This window comes from Doryrhamphus excisus, linkage group LG5 (genome assembly GCF_037039965.1).
Source record: "Doryrhamphus excisus strain RoL-2023G ecotype Guam linkage group LG5, RoL_Dexc_Guam_v1.1, whole genome shotgun sequence".
Taxonomy (NCBI): Eukaryota; Metazoa; Chordata; class Actinopteri; order Syngnathiformes; family Syngnathidae; genus Doryrhamphus; species Doryrhamphus excisus.
In genome coordinates, this window is record NC_136361.1 from 10406117 (window position 1) to 10424165 (window position 18049).

The window sequence follows — 18049 nt, forward strand, 5'->3', positions numbered from 1 at the left end:
GGAATGTGGGAGGAAACCGGAGTACCCGGAGAAAACCCATGCATGCACGGGGAGAACATGCAAACTCCACACAGACATGGCCAAGGGTGGAATCAAACTAGGGTCTCCTCGCTGTGTGGCCTGCATGCTAATCACTCATCCGGCGTGCATCCTGTTGTATTTAAAAATGTTTTAATTTTTAATTCAATTAACCTAGCATGTTTTTGGAATGTGGGAGAAAGCCGGAGTACCCCGAGAAAACCCACGCATGCACGGGGAGAACGGAAAATCAGACCCAGGTCATCCCGATCTCCTGACTGTGTGGCCAGCTAGCTAACCACTCTACACCGTGCGGCCGTCCCGGCTGTTTATTATTGTTATTATTCTAAAGTGAGACAAATAGCCTGTTTTTTGTTGTTTTTCATTACATCGAGCAGCAAGTGTTGCCAAAAAGGAAAAGCCGTATAGAAAATTAATGAGTGAATGAATAGTTGTTGTGCCACTTCACAGCTCAATAAACTCTATCACAGTTTATCAACAACAACAACTATCTATTGTTTTAACGTGCGCTCCTCCTGTTTGACCCTTGGCCCCCACCATAGTTTGATTGAAGCATGATAACTCTGTAGCCACAAGCTGGAACAAATATTGATGGGAAATGGAGAAAGAAAAGACTATTCAGATTGGTAAAGTTAGCTTCAAAGCCCTGGCAGATGGCTCTTGTAGTGAGACCAAAGTTATTTGTATCTACTGTCGCTGTGTTTGACTTATCACGGATTACATGGCCTGCCAGAGACTGGAGCAGTGCAGGTATTGTTTTTATTGTCATATACAGTGCTACCTTGGCATAAGAGTGGCCCAACTAACCATTGGTTTTCACATTTTTACATCTCTCTGCTGATTTTTGCATCGAACTGCCAGCGAAACTGGAGTTCCAGCTGCTATTGACGGGCTGTCAATGTGATGACCATGGCTGAAGTCCAGTGTTTTGCTAGCATTAGCGATTTAGCATGGAACTACCACAATGATGCACATTAGCACTCAAAGTCATTAAATCTTACCTTTATGCATTCCCACATAGTATCAGCATTCAGGAGCAAATATGAGATGAAAGAAAAAGGGGGAAAATACATCCACATACATCCATACATCCCTCTGTACATCGGAGAACAGTGCATCGTTGCGTTCAACGACCGTCAAAAAAGTAGGACAAATCGCAGCTCCCATGAAACATTCAAAAACTGGGGAATTTCCAATTAATAGTTACAGTATTGTAATACCATAATATTTGCTGTAATATAATGATTAATTGAATGTGTTTTAAAAGAGAAATTACATTGAGTTTGCAATTTTGATAAAATGTTTTATGACAATCGCCCCGTGTTTTGGTATTGCCATTTGTACATTTCAAGAAGGAAAGGTGCATTGAGGCAGTTCTTTAATAATAATCCTTTCTGAATGTTCCCAAGAAATGATAAGCATGTCTGATGAATCCTCCAGCATCATGTGAGCATGTAAGTATGGTCAGCCCATGACTCAAGACGATGGATGAGTGATCAGTCACTGAGTTATATTTAAAAGCTCTCTCAAAAAGGATATGGAAAAACTCTGCTATGGTGGATATAAATAAGCCATCTTCGTGGCTGTGGAGGGGGTTATAAAAAGTCCCAAATGTCACCTGACATTCCTGCATGATCTGTTTGACAAGTCATGAGTCGGTGGTTGCCTGCAGGGAAGAGGAACCATCTCATTCCCTCTCATCAGCTGAGACCAGGACATGAACACTTGACGCCTTCTTTTCCCATAGCCACCGTGTCCTGTCAGGAGCATGCTTCATTTCCCAGCTGTCTCCAGAACAAAAGCACGTCCTGTGTGGGAGCGTGGCAAAACACCAGAAGATCGATTGGGCCATTCAAAAATCAGAGCAAGAAGAAAAACAGAAAAGAAGAAGAAGGGAAACTGGTGGGGGGGGGGACAGTAGAGAGAGAGAGAGAGACAAAAACAGCAGCAACAACAATTCCCATAACAACAGTGACAAACAGGACTGCATCAGTGAAATGTCAATGATGGCTAAGGGTAACATTTTTTTTAATTCTCATTAAATAATTCCACATATGTATAAACTACAAGAATGACATTGATCTTTAAAATACATTTTTTCTGCTTCATTAGACAAACACACATTTTGTAGTGGTGAGGTGGGCACAATTGGACAGCCGTGTGACAGCCCGGATGGATTTTGTAATAGAATAAAAAATCCAAACTGTCTAAAAGAACAGATTATTTGGTTCCAAACCCAACCGCAATATGTCCCTTTCTACAAAGTAGGATTCAATATGAATGAATTGAACCTTATAAATACATTTTTAACATTATGAGAGCCCTCTAGACATTAAATAACAGCCCTATAGTTGCCTTTACACACCTATTACCTAGTATGCATAATAGGAGTAAAAACATCTCATGTGTGTCATAATGAATGGGTTCCATAAGAGGACGGGAAGTGATGTTGGGGGTTCAGAGTTGACTTTCAGCTTTTCATTTCAAACCTTTACTGATAACCTTTATTTTTATTAAGTATAGTTTGTGCACACCGGTAAGAAGGACTGGAACAAATTAGGATTTGACCAAGTGTAGCTGTTGGTTTGTCCTAATCAAATATCATGACATGACTGCTAGCACTTTGCTACTACTATCAGGAGAACCAGAGTATAGATGGAGAGAAGCCACCTGATGTGGCCCAGCAAGGTGCACTGTATTTGGGCACACGCTCCGAACAGCTGGTGTGAGGCCACAAAGGTCTTTGTGCCTGCTGTGAAATGACTCGCACCTGTTGCTCCAGTGGTCAAACCTGGTGCTTATGTCACCAATCAATTACTGACACCTAGTGACCAATAATATATTGGTATATTGTATGACCAATACTACGCTACGCAGGACACAAAGCTAGTAGACCAGAGTTTGATTCCACCCTCGGCCAAATCTGTGCAGCTTCCTCCCACATTCCAAAAACATGCTAGGTTAATTGGGGACTCTAAATTGTCCATAGGTATGAATGTGAGTGTGAATGGTTGATTGTCTATATGTGCCCTGGGATTGGCTGGCCACCAGTCCAGGGTGTACCCCACCTCTTGCCCAAAGACAGCTGGAATAGGCCCCAGCACGCCCGTGACCCTTGTGAGGAAAAGCAGTAGAAAATCAATGAATTAATGCTTGCTTAAATACTCATAACATTTGAGTAATAATAGGGTACATTTAACCCCAAAACAGCAATACATATTCATTCATATGTGTTTGCAAAAACTTGTTTTTTGTGCTGCTTTTTTTCCATTTTAAATCGCAAATCTTTGGAATGTGTTTTTGTTGACTTAAAGAAATCTTTAACTTGTTCATCTGTGGAACAAGCACATCACATGGGTTTGCTGCATGCAGGGTAGGTTGGATTGCAAGGTTTATAGGGTGCATAAAGCACTTAATGTTTGCTTCCAATCCTGCCTCTGGCATCAAAATGTTGCGATTCATTCAGGGCTCAATGGCTGTCTAATTTCCCCCATTTTATGTAATCCCACATTTACCATTACCATATTGTGTGGAAAAATGGGCTAATAACTATAAAAGCAATCTTCACTCGCTAAATGTACTGCAAAAACGGTCAGTAAGGATAATTCATAATGCCGCCTACAGAGAACATACTAACTCCTTATTTCTAAAATCACAAATACTTCAACTTGCTGATATAGTTCATCTTCAAACAGCTAAAATAATGCATAAGGCTAAAAACAAGAAATTAGCTAAAAATGTCATCCAATACTTCTCTACAAGAGAGGAGAAATATGATCTCAGGGAAGAAGTACATTTGAAACACTTCTATGCTAGGACTGCGTTATGCTAGCCATAGCATTTCAGTATGTGGAATCAAACTATGGAATGGATTGAGTAAGGACCTCAAACAATGCACAACGATGAGCCAATTCAAGAAACAATACAAGCAGTTGATGTTTGCTAAATACAAGGATGAAGAGTCTTGAACCAGTCATGATGTGCTATATATATCACTATATTGACACTTACTATGGTACACATTATGGCATTGGATAAAAAACATTAAAAAAAACCCTTAAACTGTATTATGGAAAGCAGGAAGTGAACAAATGTAACAGTTAGTGATTGTAAAAGTACCAGATGGAGGGGTAGGATTTAATAAGCTTTGCTTCTTCCTACTTCTTTTGGACATGTGGAACTGTGAACTCATTATGGGATGCACTCAATTGTAATCTGATGCATGTTCAAATGAAATAAAACCATTACCATTACCATTACCATTACCATTACCATTACCATTACCATTACCATTACCATTACCATTACCATTACCATTACCATTACCATTACCATTACCATTGGAAATGCATGTATAGGTCCACAAGGTCTATTTCTCAATCCGTTCAAACCATCCCAGCATCAAAACATTGAGGCTCACATCCCAGGATTCCAACCTTTTCTCCATTTTCCATACAGCATTGATGTTCATTGTCATGTCTGGTTTGCAAATGTATCTGACTTTGACTTGTTCTGTCATTGGTACTGCCAGCCTGCAATGAAGTGGCCTGGGAGCTGAAAAAACAGTGAGGTGGACCAGAGCCCCAGCAGGGATGAACGTGTCTGCCAGGTCCTACCAAGAGGGGGCGTTCCTGGGTAACACCACTCTGGCTTACCTCCCCAACTCCAGCCTGCCTTCAGACAAGAGCGGCACCATGAAACCTGCATCTTGTGAGCAAGTCCACATTGCAGTGGAGGTATGTGCTCGCCAGGGTTGCTGTGTGGGGGCACCCTCTGTGGTCATGTGTGCAAAGCAAGGTGTCGCGCCATTCAGCCAGTTGTGTATCTTGTGTGTGTGAGAGAGAGAGAGAGCGAGAGAGAGAGAAAGAAAGAGAAGAGAGAGTATTATGGTCTAATACCGATTCTGTTCACAATTTTCATTGACAGAATTTCATGGACAGCCAAGGTGTTGAGGAAGTCCGGTTCGGGGGCCTTAGAATCTCATCTCTGCTACTTGCAGATGATGTGGTTCTTATGGCCTCTTCGGCCTGTGACCTTCAGCATTTACTGGGACCAGTTAATCCAGACCAGACAAATATTAGGAAAAGAGTACATTTTATAATGTCACACACATTTCTTTTGATGTGGATGCCACTCTTTGGCCCTGTGGTTGGTCCCGTGGTTAGCCCCTGGTTAGCTCCATGGTTAGCCCCTGGTTGCTCCCATTGTTGGCCCCATAGTTAGCCCCTGGGTGGCCCCATGGTTAACTCTATGCTTAGCCCTTGGTTGGTCCCATGGTTGGCTCCATGGTTAGCCAAAGGTTGGCCCCATGGTTAGCCCGTGGGTGGCCCCATGGTTAACTCGACAGTGTGCATCTGAGTGTGAAGCGTCTGGGATGAGACTCAGTACCTCCAAATCAGAGGCCATGGTTCTCAGTCGGAAAAGGGGTGGAGTGCTCCCTCTGGGTTGGGAATGAGGTCCTGCCCCAGGTGGAGGAGTTTAAGTATCTCGGGGTCTTGTTCACGAGTGAGGGAAAGTGGGAGCGTGAGGTCGACGGACGGATCGGTGCAGCCTCGGCAGTAATGCGGTCGCTGTACCGGACCGTTGTGGTGAAAAGAGAGCTGAGCCGGAAGGCAAAGCTCTCAATTTACCGGTGGATCTATGTTCCCACCCTCACCTATGGTCATGAGCTTTGGGTCATGACCGAAAGAATGAGATGGCGGATACAGGCGGCTGAAATGAGTTTCCTCCGTAGGGTAGCTGGACTCACCTTAATAGATAGGGTGAGGAGCTCAGTCATCGGGGAGGGGCTCAGAGTAGAGCCGCTTCTCCTTCACATTGAAAGGAGTCAGTTGAGGTGGCTCGGGCATCTCGTCCCGGACGCCTCCCGGACGCCTCCCTGGTGAGGTGTTGCAGGCATGCCCAGTCGGGAAAAGGCCCCGGGGCAGACCAAGGACACGCTGGAGGGATTATGTCTCACAGCTGGCCTGGGAACGCCTTGGTGTCATCCCGGTGGAGGTGGAGGAGGTGGCCGGGGACCGGGAAATTTGGGCTTCCCTACTAAGACTGCTGCCCCCGCTACCCGGACCCGGATAAGTGGAAGAAAATGGATGGATGGATGGATGGATGGTCTTTGTCAGTGCGATTTCAAAGGAAAGCAGAGACATCACTCATAGCCCATGTGAAAAACCAACATACTCCACTCTGCTTTCTCTCAGCTCTTCCTGATTCTGGGGATCATCTCCCTGCTGGAGAACATCCTGGTCATCACAGCCATCGTTAAGAACAAGAACCTTCATTCGCCGATGTACTTCTTTGTCTGCAGGTGAGGACTCACACACATCCAACAATACACACCACAATATTATATATTATGACTGCTGACACCAGAGCTGTCCAAAGTGCAGCCTGGGGGCCATTTGTGGCCATTTGCTTATGAAGTATGTCTTTTTCTAAGTCAAAGTTAAACAGGCTTAAACATTAAAATGTGAGGTTTTGTGATGAGTCAGTCAGTTGAGCGTGTGGATAGTGTTTGTTGATAGTTTGGAGGGTTTGGTTACTACGGTTACATTAGTTTGGAGTTCAGAGAGAGAAGATATGGAGCCAGCTAGAAAGAGGAAAATTTCTCCTGTGTGGGAACATTTTGACTTGATCAGTAAGCCAAATCCAACACTATTAAGAGATGGTATGTTTGTATTTCAAAACCTTTATTTGTACTGTTTCTCATTGTTATTGAGAGGAGAAGTGCGTATTGGGATACAATAATAACACCTCATCATGTTCACGAACATGAAGATGAAACTGGCCCTTCACCCATCCATGGTAAGGTTAATAGTACTGCATTATAATATTAATATATTACAGTAATACTAACACAACTTGTGTTCATTGTGCAAATGAAAGAGCACACGTTTTTATCAGCCACAAGAAAACAAGAGACAATGAGGCCCTTGTTGACATGGATGTCAAAGATAAAGCATAGTGGAGATGTATCAACAAAGAGGAATTGCCTCAAACCAAAAATTAAAAAAAATATTATTGAATAAAAATCAATTAAATCTCCCATATTCTGTCCAAGTTCCACAAGCATACATCTTCCTAGTTACACAAGCACTTTCCCTGAGCCCATGCCAGCTAGGTGACATAAGACCATGATGAAGCTAACCATAGCACATGATACATGGCATTTATAGACAAGAAAACATTCAGTATTTTATATATACTGTATATTTTATCTTACACTTTGTAGATTAATCATTTGGTAATACAATTTTTTGTAGTACATAATCATTTCCAAGAGCCAAAACAGATCAGCATTCACTGCATCACACATGAAGATCCAGCCGCCTGTAATTGTATCCCAGGCCAGCAGGTGGTGTCGTGTGCACATGGAGCTTCAAGAAATGAATCCATTCTCCAACCAGTTGACTGAAATGGTTGGAAGCCTCATGTGGCTTCATGTCGCCATCACTAATAAACACTGTTGATGAAAAGTTTAAAAGCATAGACTTTAAAAGGCACAATCTTGGCATAAATGTGATATTGTGTCAAGTGTTCACATTGTCATGATCTTTTGATAGCAAAGGCAAACAGCATTCTCTCTTTGAACGCACTGGGATTGTTGAGCTGCATAAGCAAGCTGATGATGCTGCTGCTGAGGATGGACGCGGTAAGACAGTCATTTGAAACTTCAGGTCTTCAAAGGCATCATCTTCTTCAAGGCCACAAAATCATCCGTTTGGAATTTTTAGGAGAGCACCAAACATGGTGGAAGAAATTCAATGTCCAATGTTACTGGCATGACAAAGAGATCCCACCTGACATGTTTTCCACACGGCACAGTGAAGGAGGGGCCATCATGATTCTTCAATGGGACATTAGAGCTTCAGATTGTGCAGGGGCGTCAAAAGACATAGCAAATGAAATGTGCAGATGTTGCATCAGTCATGAAGGGACATCCCTCAAGTCCGCTTGGGCATCTCTGTGTGGAGTTTGCATGCTAGGTTAATTAGCCACTCCAAATTGTCCATAGGTATAAATGTGAGTGTGAATGGTTGTTTGTCTATATGTGCCCTGCGACTGCCTCGCCACCAGTCCAGGGTGTACCCCGCCTTTTTGCATTGCATACCCGCAACCCTCCCTCATAGACCCACCACCTACGGGAGCAAGCATAAGGGTCCGGTGCATTGTGTGTTGGGTGGCGGTCAAGGGCAGGTGCCTGGGCGACTTGGTCTTCGGCAGCCAAATCTGGTTCTTGGGACATGGAATGTCACTTCTCTGGTGGGGAAAGAACCTGAACTTGTCGTCTGGGGCGATATGCCCCTGGTAGCGTCTCCCAAGGCAAACAGATCCGAGGTGACGGGACAGACTAAGAGTGATTCAGAAGACCCTTATGAACAAAATCAAGAGGAGGAACCGTACCTCGCCCGGATGTGGGATACCGGGACCTCACCCTGGAGCCAGGCCCGGGGGAGGGGCTCGCAGGCGAGCGCCTGGTGGTCGGGCCTTCATCCGTGGGGCCCGGCCCGGCCCAGCCCGAAGAAACCACACGGGATCTCCCCCTCGTAGACCCACCACCTACGGGGGCATGCATAAGGGTCCGGTGCATTGTGTGTTGGGTGGCGGTCAAGAGCGGGTGCCTGGGTGACCTAGTCTTCGGCAGCCAAATCTGGTTTTTGGGACATGGAATCTCTCATCTCTGGTGGGGAAAGAACCTGAACTTGTGCGAGAGGTTGAGATATTTCGACTAGACAGTTTGCGTTCCGGAACCAAACTCCTCGAGAGGGGCTGGACCTTGTTCTACTCTGGAGTTGCTGCAAGGGAGAGGCGGCGAGCTGGTGTGGGCTTATTAATAGCCCCCTGGCTTGGTGCCTCTGTGTTGGAGTCATCCCCGGTGAATGAGAGGGTCATTTCCCTATGCCTCCGGGCTGGAGAAAGGGTCCTGACTGTCATTTGTGCGTATGCGCAAAACGGCAGTTCGGAGTACCCGGCCTTCTTGGAGTCCATCAGGGGGGTACTGGAGAGCACCCCAGCTGGTGATTTTGTCGTTTTACTGGGAGACTTCAACGCCCATGTGGGCAATGACAACGTGACCTGGAGGGGCATGATTGGGAGGAACGGCCTCCCTGATCTGAACCCGTGCGGTGTGATGTTACTGGACTTTTGTGCGAACCACAGTTTGTCCATAACTAACACCATGTTCGAACATAGGGATGTCCATAAGTGCACTTGGCACCAGGACACCCGAGGCCGCAGGTCTATGATCGACTTTGTAGTCGTATCATCAGACCTGCGTCTGCATGTTCTGGACATACGGGTGAAGAGAGGGGCTGAGCTGTCAACCGATCACCACCTGGTGATGAGTTGGATTAGATGGCGGGGGAGGATGCTGGACAGACTTGGAAGACCCAAACGTATAGTTAGGGTGTGCTGGGAACGTCTGGCAGAGTCTCTCGTTCGTCGAGTCTTCAACTCTCACCTCCGGCAGAGCTTCACCTGCATCCCGGGGGGACCAGGATATTGAGTCCGAATGGTCCATATTCTGTGCCTCCATTGCTGAGGCCGCTGACTGGAGCTGCGGCCGCAAGGCGGTCGGTGCTAGTCATGGCGGCAGGCCCCAAACTCGATGGTGGACACCAGCTGTCAGGGCTGCCGTCAAGCTGAAGAAGAAGTCCTATCGAGCATGGATGGCTTGTGGGACTCCTGAAGCTGACAGGTACCGTCAGGCCACACGGCTCGCAGCAGTTGTCAAGGCAAAAACCCGGGTGTGGGAGGAATTCGGTGAGGCCATGGAGCACGACTTTCGGTCGGCCTTGAAAAGGTTCTGGCAAATCGTCCGGTGCCTCAGAAAAGGGAAGCAGTGCCCTGTCCACACTGTTTACAGTAGAGACGGAGGCCAGCTGACCTTGACTGGGGATCTAGACGGACGGTGGAAGGAATACTTTGAGGCCCTTCTCAATCCCACTGACATACCTTCCATAGAGGAAGCAGAGTCTGAGGATACATACGTAGACAGTGCCATCGCCGTGGCTGAGGTATCTGGGGTGGTCAAAACGCTCCTCAGTGGCAAAGCTCCGGGGGTGGACGAGTTCCGCCCAGAATTCCTCAAGGTTCTGGATGTTGAGGGAATGACTTGGCTGGCGCGTCTCTTCAACATTGCGTGGAAGTCGGGAACAGTACCTTTGGATTGGCAGACCGGGGAGGTGGTCCTCTTTTTCAAGAAGGGTGACCGGAGGGAACGTTGGCCTCCGCCAAGACTGTCCTTTGTCTCCGATTCTGTTCAGTTTTCATGGACAGAATTTCTAGGCGCAGCCAAGGTGTGGAGGGAGTCCGGTTCGGAGGCCTTAGAATCTCATCTCTGCTATTTGCAGATGATGTGGTTCTTATGGCCTCTTCGGGCTGTGACCTTCAGCGTTTACTGGGACCAGTTAATCCAGACCAGACAAATATTAGGAAAAGAGTACATTTTATAGATAATAATTACAATGTCACACACATTACTTTTGATGTGGATGGCACTCTTTGGCCCTGTGGTTGGTCCCGTGGTTAGCCCCTGGTTAGCTCCATGGTTAGCCCCTAGTTGCTCCCATTGTTGGCCCCATAGTTAGCCCCTGGGTGGCCCCATGGTTAACTCTATGCTTAGCCCTTGGTTGGTCCCATGGTTGGCCCCATGGTTAGCCAAAGGTTGGCCCCATGGTTAGCCCGTGGGTGGCCCCATGGTTAACTCCCTGCTTAGCCCTTGGTTGCCCCATGGTTGGCCCCATGGTTAGCCAAAGGTTGGCGCCATGGTTAGCCTCTGGTTGGCCCAACGGTTAGCCCCATGTTTAGCCCCTGGTTGCCACCATGGTTAGCCCCTGGTTGGTCCAATAGTTAGCCCCATGATTTTGCAGTTGCAGTAAGAAAAAAATGCACAGACAAGTCAACAAAGAGTAGGGTGCTTTGTTTGGTACTTGATGTGGCGGAATGATGCAACAATAGTTCCGTGTATCGCTGCGCAAAAAACGAGGAAAAATTTGGACAAAAAGTCTGGCCAAAAAGCAAAGAATGCCATGGCATACTAAAACCAAGGTGTTACTATGTGACAGCCGTTGACACACGTATATCAGTAAATAACTGGTAAGGACAGGTTTTCCTGATACAGTATTTCATACACTTCCATTCCGAGAACAAAACACTTCATGTTGAAAGTTTACCTTGTGTTGTTTTTCCAGTTTGGCTGTAGCTGACATGCTAGTGAGCGTGTCCAACGCCTGGGAAACGGTGGTGATTTACCTGCTCAACAACAAACAGCTGGTGGTGGAGGAGCACTTCATCCGACACATGGACAACGTGTTTGACTCCATGATCTGCATCTCCGTGGTTGCATCCATGTGCAGTCTGGTGGCCATTGCTGTTGACAGGTAACCTTCATGTCAATCATTGCTACGATCCAGTGCTTCTGCAGCCAGAACTTTCAAACTAATCTTGTGTTTCAATGTTGATGAAAAGGTTGGGTGGGGAATCATCGGCCCTGGGGGAACTTGGGGGCACTTGTCTGGTGCTCCGCTCGCTACAGGTTGGGTGACTGGTGACCCGGCTGGTCCAGTGACGAATTTAAGCTGTGCAAAAATGACAATACAGGGTTAATACAATTATTAACAACACTTTTACATTTCAGATTTGAATTTCCATAAATCTTCATTCACAACCAGAAGTGCTCATTCGATAAGATGGTAAATGCTGTTCCTCCTCCAAGGCTCTCAAAGCACTTTGACACATTTAGCTACTGATGACACAGCATCAGGACCAACTGGGGCTTCACTATCTTGCCCAAAGATACTGTACTTCCATATTATCACCGGAAGATCAAACCCGCAACTTTCAGGTTAGGGGACGACCACTCTACCGCCTCAATCAAGCTGCGCCATCATCAATATTTATTTTCTTGAAGCAGAATACCACGTTGCTCTAGAAAATCTGTCAATTAGTCATTGATCAATATTCGTCATCAAAAATGGTTTATCCCAGCTCACACTGAATCTGCTCCGGTCCTGATCCAGTCCAGCTTTCCGTAAAGTGCTACTTACAACGACTCCAGTAAACGAGCTCCGCTCCGACTGCAGCAAGCTCAGCTCCGGCTGTGGCAGCTTAACCAAACAATGCTCCGGTCTATGAAAAAAAGTTAAGACCCCAAACAGATTCTTACCATTCTGCCATACGACCACCGGAGACAGAGCTGCAACGCACACGGCTGGAGTGGGAGCCTACAACAGGGATTTCAACCTCAACCAGCCGCGATGGATTAAGTGTGAGCCATTCACAGTTTGGTGTGTTCAAACATTGCCCTTTAGCACTTCTTAAATGGGGATTCTTGTAGAATCTTATAACATTTATTTTTATTTATTGGGAAAACCAAAATAACTTATTTTGATAGGTATTTGCTCAATTTTTACATTTCTGAACTAGTCAAAAAGTGTCCCTCAGTATATCATATACACTGCAAATTATTTGCCATTTGCCAAGATTTAAAATCATATTTGGTAATAGTAATGGTAATGGTAATGGTAATGGTAATGGTTTAATTTCATTTGAACATGCATCAGATTACAATTGAGTGCATCCCATAATCAGTTCACAGTTCCACATGTCCAAAAGGAGTAGGAAGAAGCAAAGCTTATTAAATCCTACCCCTCCATCTGGTACTTTTACAATCACTAACTGTTACATTTGTTCACTTCCTGCTTTCCATAATACAGTTTAAGGTTTTTTTTTTTTTTTTTTAATAATGTACCTCGTACTGAAGTACAAGGTGATATGAGCATCCAATGCCATAATGTGTACCATAGTAAGTGTCAATATAGTGATATATATAGCACATCATGACTGGTTCAAGACTCTTCATCCTTGTATTTAGCAAACATCAACTGCTTGTATTGTTTCTTGAATTGGCTCATCGTTGTGCATTGTTTGAGGTCCTTACTCAATCCATTCCATAGTTTGATTCCACATACTGAAATGCTATGGCTAGCATAACGTAGTCCTAGCATAGAAGTGTTTCAAATGTACTTCTTCCCTGAGATCATATTTCTCCTCTCTTGTAGAGAAGTATTGGATGACATTTTTAGCTAATTGCTTGTTTTTAGCCTTATGCATTATTTTAGCTGTTTGAAGATGAACTATATCAGCAAGTTGAAGTATTTGTCATTTTAGAAATAAGGAGTTAGTATGTTCTCTGTAGGCGGCATTATGAATTATCCTTACTGACCTTTTTTGCAGTACATTTAGCGAGTGAAGATTGCTTTTATAGTTATTATCCCATATTTCCACACAATAAGTTAGATTGGTAGAACCAGAGTGCAATAAAGAGTGTGGAGTGATTTCTGATTGAGAACAAATTTTGCTTTGTTCAATACTGAAATATTTCTGGCCACCTTATGTTGTATATTTGTAATATGAGGTTTCCAGCTCATATTTTCATCTATTGTGATCCCCAGAAATGTATTTTCCTTCACCCTTTCAATGTCCACACCGTCTATTTGTATTTGCTGGTGCGTGTCCTTTCTGCTGTTAGCAAACAGCATGATTTTAGTTTTATTTAGGTTCAAGGACAATCTATTATCATCAAATCTTTTTAGTGTGACCATTTCTTCTCTGACCTTTCTAATGATTTCATCTGTACTTCATTCCACTTCTCATCCATCACTGTTTGTCTGCTATATGATATATTTAACTGAAATGGCTGATCCCAACAACCAGTCATTTATAAAGGACAATCTTGAAAAGCATCAGGGGTGTCCAACTCTTTCATACCACTGTAGATTGTCTAGATTGTTGTTTTCCACCGTCTTGACCAATGAGGTGAAAAAGCGAATCATCTGCAGGTACATCACCATCTTCTACGCACTGAGGTACCACAACATCATGACAGTGAGGCGAGCTGGCTGCATCATCGGGGGGATCTGGACCTTCTGCACGGGCTGCGGGATCATCTTCATCATCTACTCGGACACCACCTCTGTCATCATCTGCCTGGTGGCCATGTTCTTCAGCATGCTTCTCATCATGGCCTCCCTTTACAGTCACATGTTCATGCTGGCACGCTCACACGTCAAGCGCATCGCAGCCCTGCCCGGCCACAGCAGCGTCCACCAGCGGACCAGCATGAAGGGCGCCATCACCCTCACCATTCTCCTGGGCATCTTCATCATCTGCTGGGCTCCCTTCTTCCTCCACCTCATCCTCATGATATCCTGCCCAAAGAACGTCTACTGCTTGTGCTTCATGTCCCACTTCAACCTGTACCTCATCCTCATCATGTGCAATTCGGTCATCGACCCGCTCATTTATGCCTTCAGGAGCCAGGAGATGCGCAAAACTTTCAAGGAGCTCATGTGTTGTTTCAACCTCCGGACCTGCTACACCAACATCTGCACTCTGACCGCTGAGTGCTCAGCATCAGAGCGGCAATGTGTCGAGTGCAACGTCCAGTAGTTGACCGCCATTGGAGATTGTATACATACTGTACGTACTTAGATGCAGTAAACTGTGCAGGTACTGATATTAAATCATATTATGATATCATAGAAAACTTTTGGACTGTATAAGTGATACGTGATTTATCTGGTTCCTCTATCCTCCACTGAATCTGTGCCGTTTGCTTGCTGTGAAGCTCTCAGCGAGGGATGCTCCCATCATTGTTTTATGCCGCCAAGTGAATGAAATCCCTTTTCCGACTGAGACTGAGATCCATGGCCTCTGATTTGGAGGTGTTGCGTATCATCCCAGAAGCTTCACACTGCAAACCGTCAGAGCGGTACACCACTGGACAACATCTGCCGCAGTTCAGGTCGGTGGCAACTTCTTATTGCACAATTTCTGCACAATCTGAAATGTGTAAAAAGAGCCGGGCAGGGAGAGAAGGGGCTTTTTGCAGCTGCGTTGTTCTAAGACCCGCTTACCGGTAGGCCGACAGGGACTGTGATAAGCCCGGATGTCTGTATTAGGTTTGTGGTGTCAGGAATAAATCTTGGGGCATATTCTATCTTGGTTTGTGTATTGATCTCTCCCACCATCCACTCGACACCCACAAAGAACTCGCCTCGAAGTACTCGGAGGCCGCGAGTTTCCTTCATCCTATTCCTGCCTGGTCCAACATGCTACGCCACAGCCAGGGTCAGCAGCCCTGAGTCGGCTTTCAATTATTTTTTTTTACTGAGGACATGATCAATCTTATTGTTGAGATGACAAATTTACAAGGAAACCGAACGAGGACTGGGTGCATGGCGATGACCACACAAGAGATGAGGACCTATTTAGGGCTTTTGATCCTGTCTGGATTATATAAATCAAGACATGAGACAACAAGCAGCTTGTGGAACAAGAAAACAGGTCCCACATTTTTTGCATGGCAGAGGCAATGGGGCATACCGGATTTGTGCATATAAATAGGATGTTGCGATATGATGACCAAGATACGGAGGACACGGCGCCTATTCTGGAACTGTGGAGGATGTGGAACAATCTTCCGTCCCGCTTGTTCAATCTTGGCAGGGAGGTTTTGGATTGATGAGCAGCTCATTTCATTCAAGGGTCGCTGCTTCTTCCGGCAGTACATGGCCTCAAAGCTGGCCAAATACGGCCTTAAAATTATGGGATGTCAACACATCGCCCTTTCCATGCCTAGGAACTTGCTGTCTACACAGATGGGTGAAAAACCTGGCCATGCAGGTAGTCTTATGGTTGAGGGTCACACCCTCACAACTGATAATTTCTTTACATCATTCACCCTGGCTGATGAACTAAAAAACAAAAAGTCCTCGGTTGGAACACTAAGGAAAAACAAGGCCGAAATTCATCTGCAGCTCCTCAAGCATCAAGACAGAGCACTCCTCTCAAGCCTCTTTGGTTTCACCAAAGACAAAGTGTTTGGTCTCTTACTGGCCAAAAAAGGCAAGAACATGCTTGTGTTTAGCACAAAGCACAGGGATCCGCAAGTTGAGGACAGCAGCAAGAAAAAACTCAAATGATTCTTGACTAGAACAGGTGCAAAGGAGCTGTAGACCACCTGGACCAGGTAAGCACATGTTTTATCTTTGTTAGTGTTTTATAACACGAATCTTATTCATTATTTGTTGGTTGTTGATAAATTCTGTTAATTAACTATCAATTCTTTGTTGTGACTATCTATAGCTATAGTACATTTTGAGTTGGGATCACAACACAATACTACTTTAAATAAATACATACATAAAAATATATATGTAATGGTAATGGTAATGGTAATGGTTTTATTTGATTTGAACATGCATCAGATTCCAATTGAGTGCATCCCATAATCAGTTCACAGTTCCACATGTCCAAAAGGAGTAGGAAGAAGCAAAGCTTATTAAATCCTACCCCTCCATCTGGTACTTTTACAATCACTAACTGTTACATTTGTTCACTTCCTGCTTTCCATAATACAGTTTAAGGCGTTTTTTTTTTAATGTACCTCGTACCGAAGTACAAGGTGATATGAGCATCCAATGCCATAATGTGTACCATAGTAAGTGTCAATATAGTGATATATATAGCACATCATGACTGGTTCAAGACTCTTCATCCTTGTATTTAGCAAACATCAACTGCTTGTATTGTTTCTTGAATTGGCTCATCGTTGTGCATTGTTTGAGGTCCTTACTCAATCCATTCCATAGTTTGATTCCACATACTGAAATGCTATGGCTAGCATAACGTAGTCCTAGCATAGAAGTGTTTCAAATTTAGTTCTTCCCTGAGATCATATCAATAAAAATTTATTAATTTAAAACCAGTATCATAACATGCTTGTGTCAGAGTGAGATGTCTTTTTTATATTTATATTTGCTTCTTCCTACTCCTTTTGGACATGTGGAACTGTGAACTGATTATGGGATGCACTCAATTGTAATCTGATGCATGTTCAAATGAAATAAAACCATTACCATTACCATTACCATTACCATTACCATTACCATTAAGTCATCTTTTCTTTTTTCAGAGTGGAGTCAATGAATTAGTGGTAGCAATGTCAAGCTCTGTTGGTGGCCGACTTGAGGAGCCAGCAACATCCAGGAAATGAACTTGAAATGGAGGCAATGTCTGTGTTTGATCAGGTTGAGGATCCATTTTCCACAGTATCAACAACATACAGGCAGGACAGTGTATTTACAAATCATTTTACAGTCTCAGATGACATAACTGTGGGATATACTGCTTGCCTGAGGAAGAAGGAAACGAAAAGACTTGTCACACCCTTTTTTTTTTATTGCTCGACCTTCTTCTTTACAAATAATCCATAATTCTGATTAAATCTGCAATCCTTCTGGGTATCATGCTACCAAGAATAAATTGATCATGTTTTATTACACATTGGGAAATATTCATCCTAAATATACACAGATCAAAACTAGCTTCAATTCGACTTCTTGCCGCGGCAAATACAAATGAGCTCACTGAATGCAGAGTTGACAAAAATGTTAGAAAGACTTCAGGGAGATTTGTTGATACTGTATAATGGAGTAAAAATTCAAACAGAAACTGGTGAAAGGGAACAGAATGAAGCATTCATTCATTCGTTTTCTACTGCTTTTTCCTCACGAGGGGCGAGACAAGTACACCCTGAACTGGTCGCCAGCCAATCACAGGGCACATATAGACAAACAACCATTCACACTCACATTCATACCTATGGACAATTGGGAGTGGCCAATTAACCTAGCATGTTTTTGGAATGTGGGAGGAAACCGGAGTACCCGGAGAAAACCCACGCATGCACGGGGAGAACATGCAAACTCCACACAGAGATGGCCGAGGGTGGAATTGAACCCTGGTCTCCTCGCTGTAAGGTAGACAACCACTAGGTTAGCGCACAGACCTCACAGCTAGGAGGACCAGGGTTCAATTCCCACCCTCGGCCATCTCTGTGTGGAGTTTGCATGTTCTCCCCGTGCATGCGTGGGTTTTCTCCGGGTACTCCGGTTTCCTCCCACATTCCAAAAACATGCTAGGTTAATTGGCGACTCCAAATTGTCCA

The 18049-nt window shown here is 44.6% G+C and overlaps 1 protein-coding gene across 1 annotated transcript; it reads left to right on the plus strand.

Annotated features, from left to right (window-relative positions):
- Window positions 1–613: 613 nt before the first annotated feature.
- On the plus strand, window positions 614–15008 carry mc5ra (melanocortin 5a receptor). The gene is made up of 5 exons (XM_058053878.2): window positions 614–789; window positions 4571–4775; window positions 6237–6343; window positions 11229–11417; window positions 13878–15008. Exons 2-5 carry the CDS (start codon window positions 4632–4634, stop codon window positions 14485–14487), a joined length of 1050 nt encoding a protein of 349 aa, XP_057909861.2. The 5' UTR covers window positions 614–789; window positions 4571–4631; the 3' UTR covers window positions 14488–15008.
- The last annotated feature ends 3041 nt before the right edge of the window (window positions 15009–18049 follow it).

Coding starts and splice junctions, on each gene's coding strand:
- mc5ra (XM_058053878.2), top strand. CDS start 4,632: ATGAACGTGTCTGCCAGGTCCTACCAAGAGGGGGCGTTCCTGGGTAAC. Junction 4,776..6,236: donor AAGTCCACATTGCAGTGGAG/GTATGTGCTCGC, acceptor GCTTTCTCTCAG/CTCTTCCTGATTCTGGGGAT. Junction 6,344..11,228: donor ATGTACTTCTTTGTCTGCAG/GTGAGGACTCAC, acceptor TTGTTTTTCCAG/TTTGGCTGTAGCTGACATGC.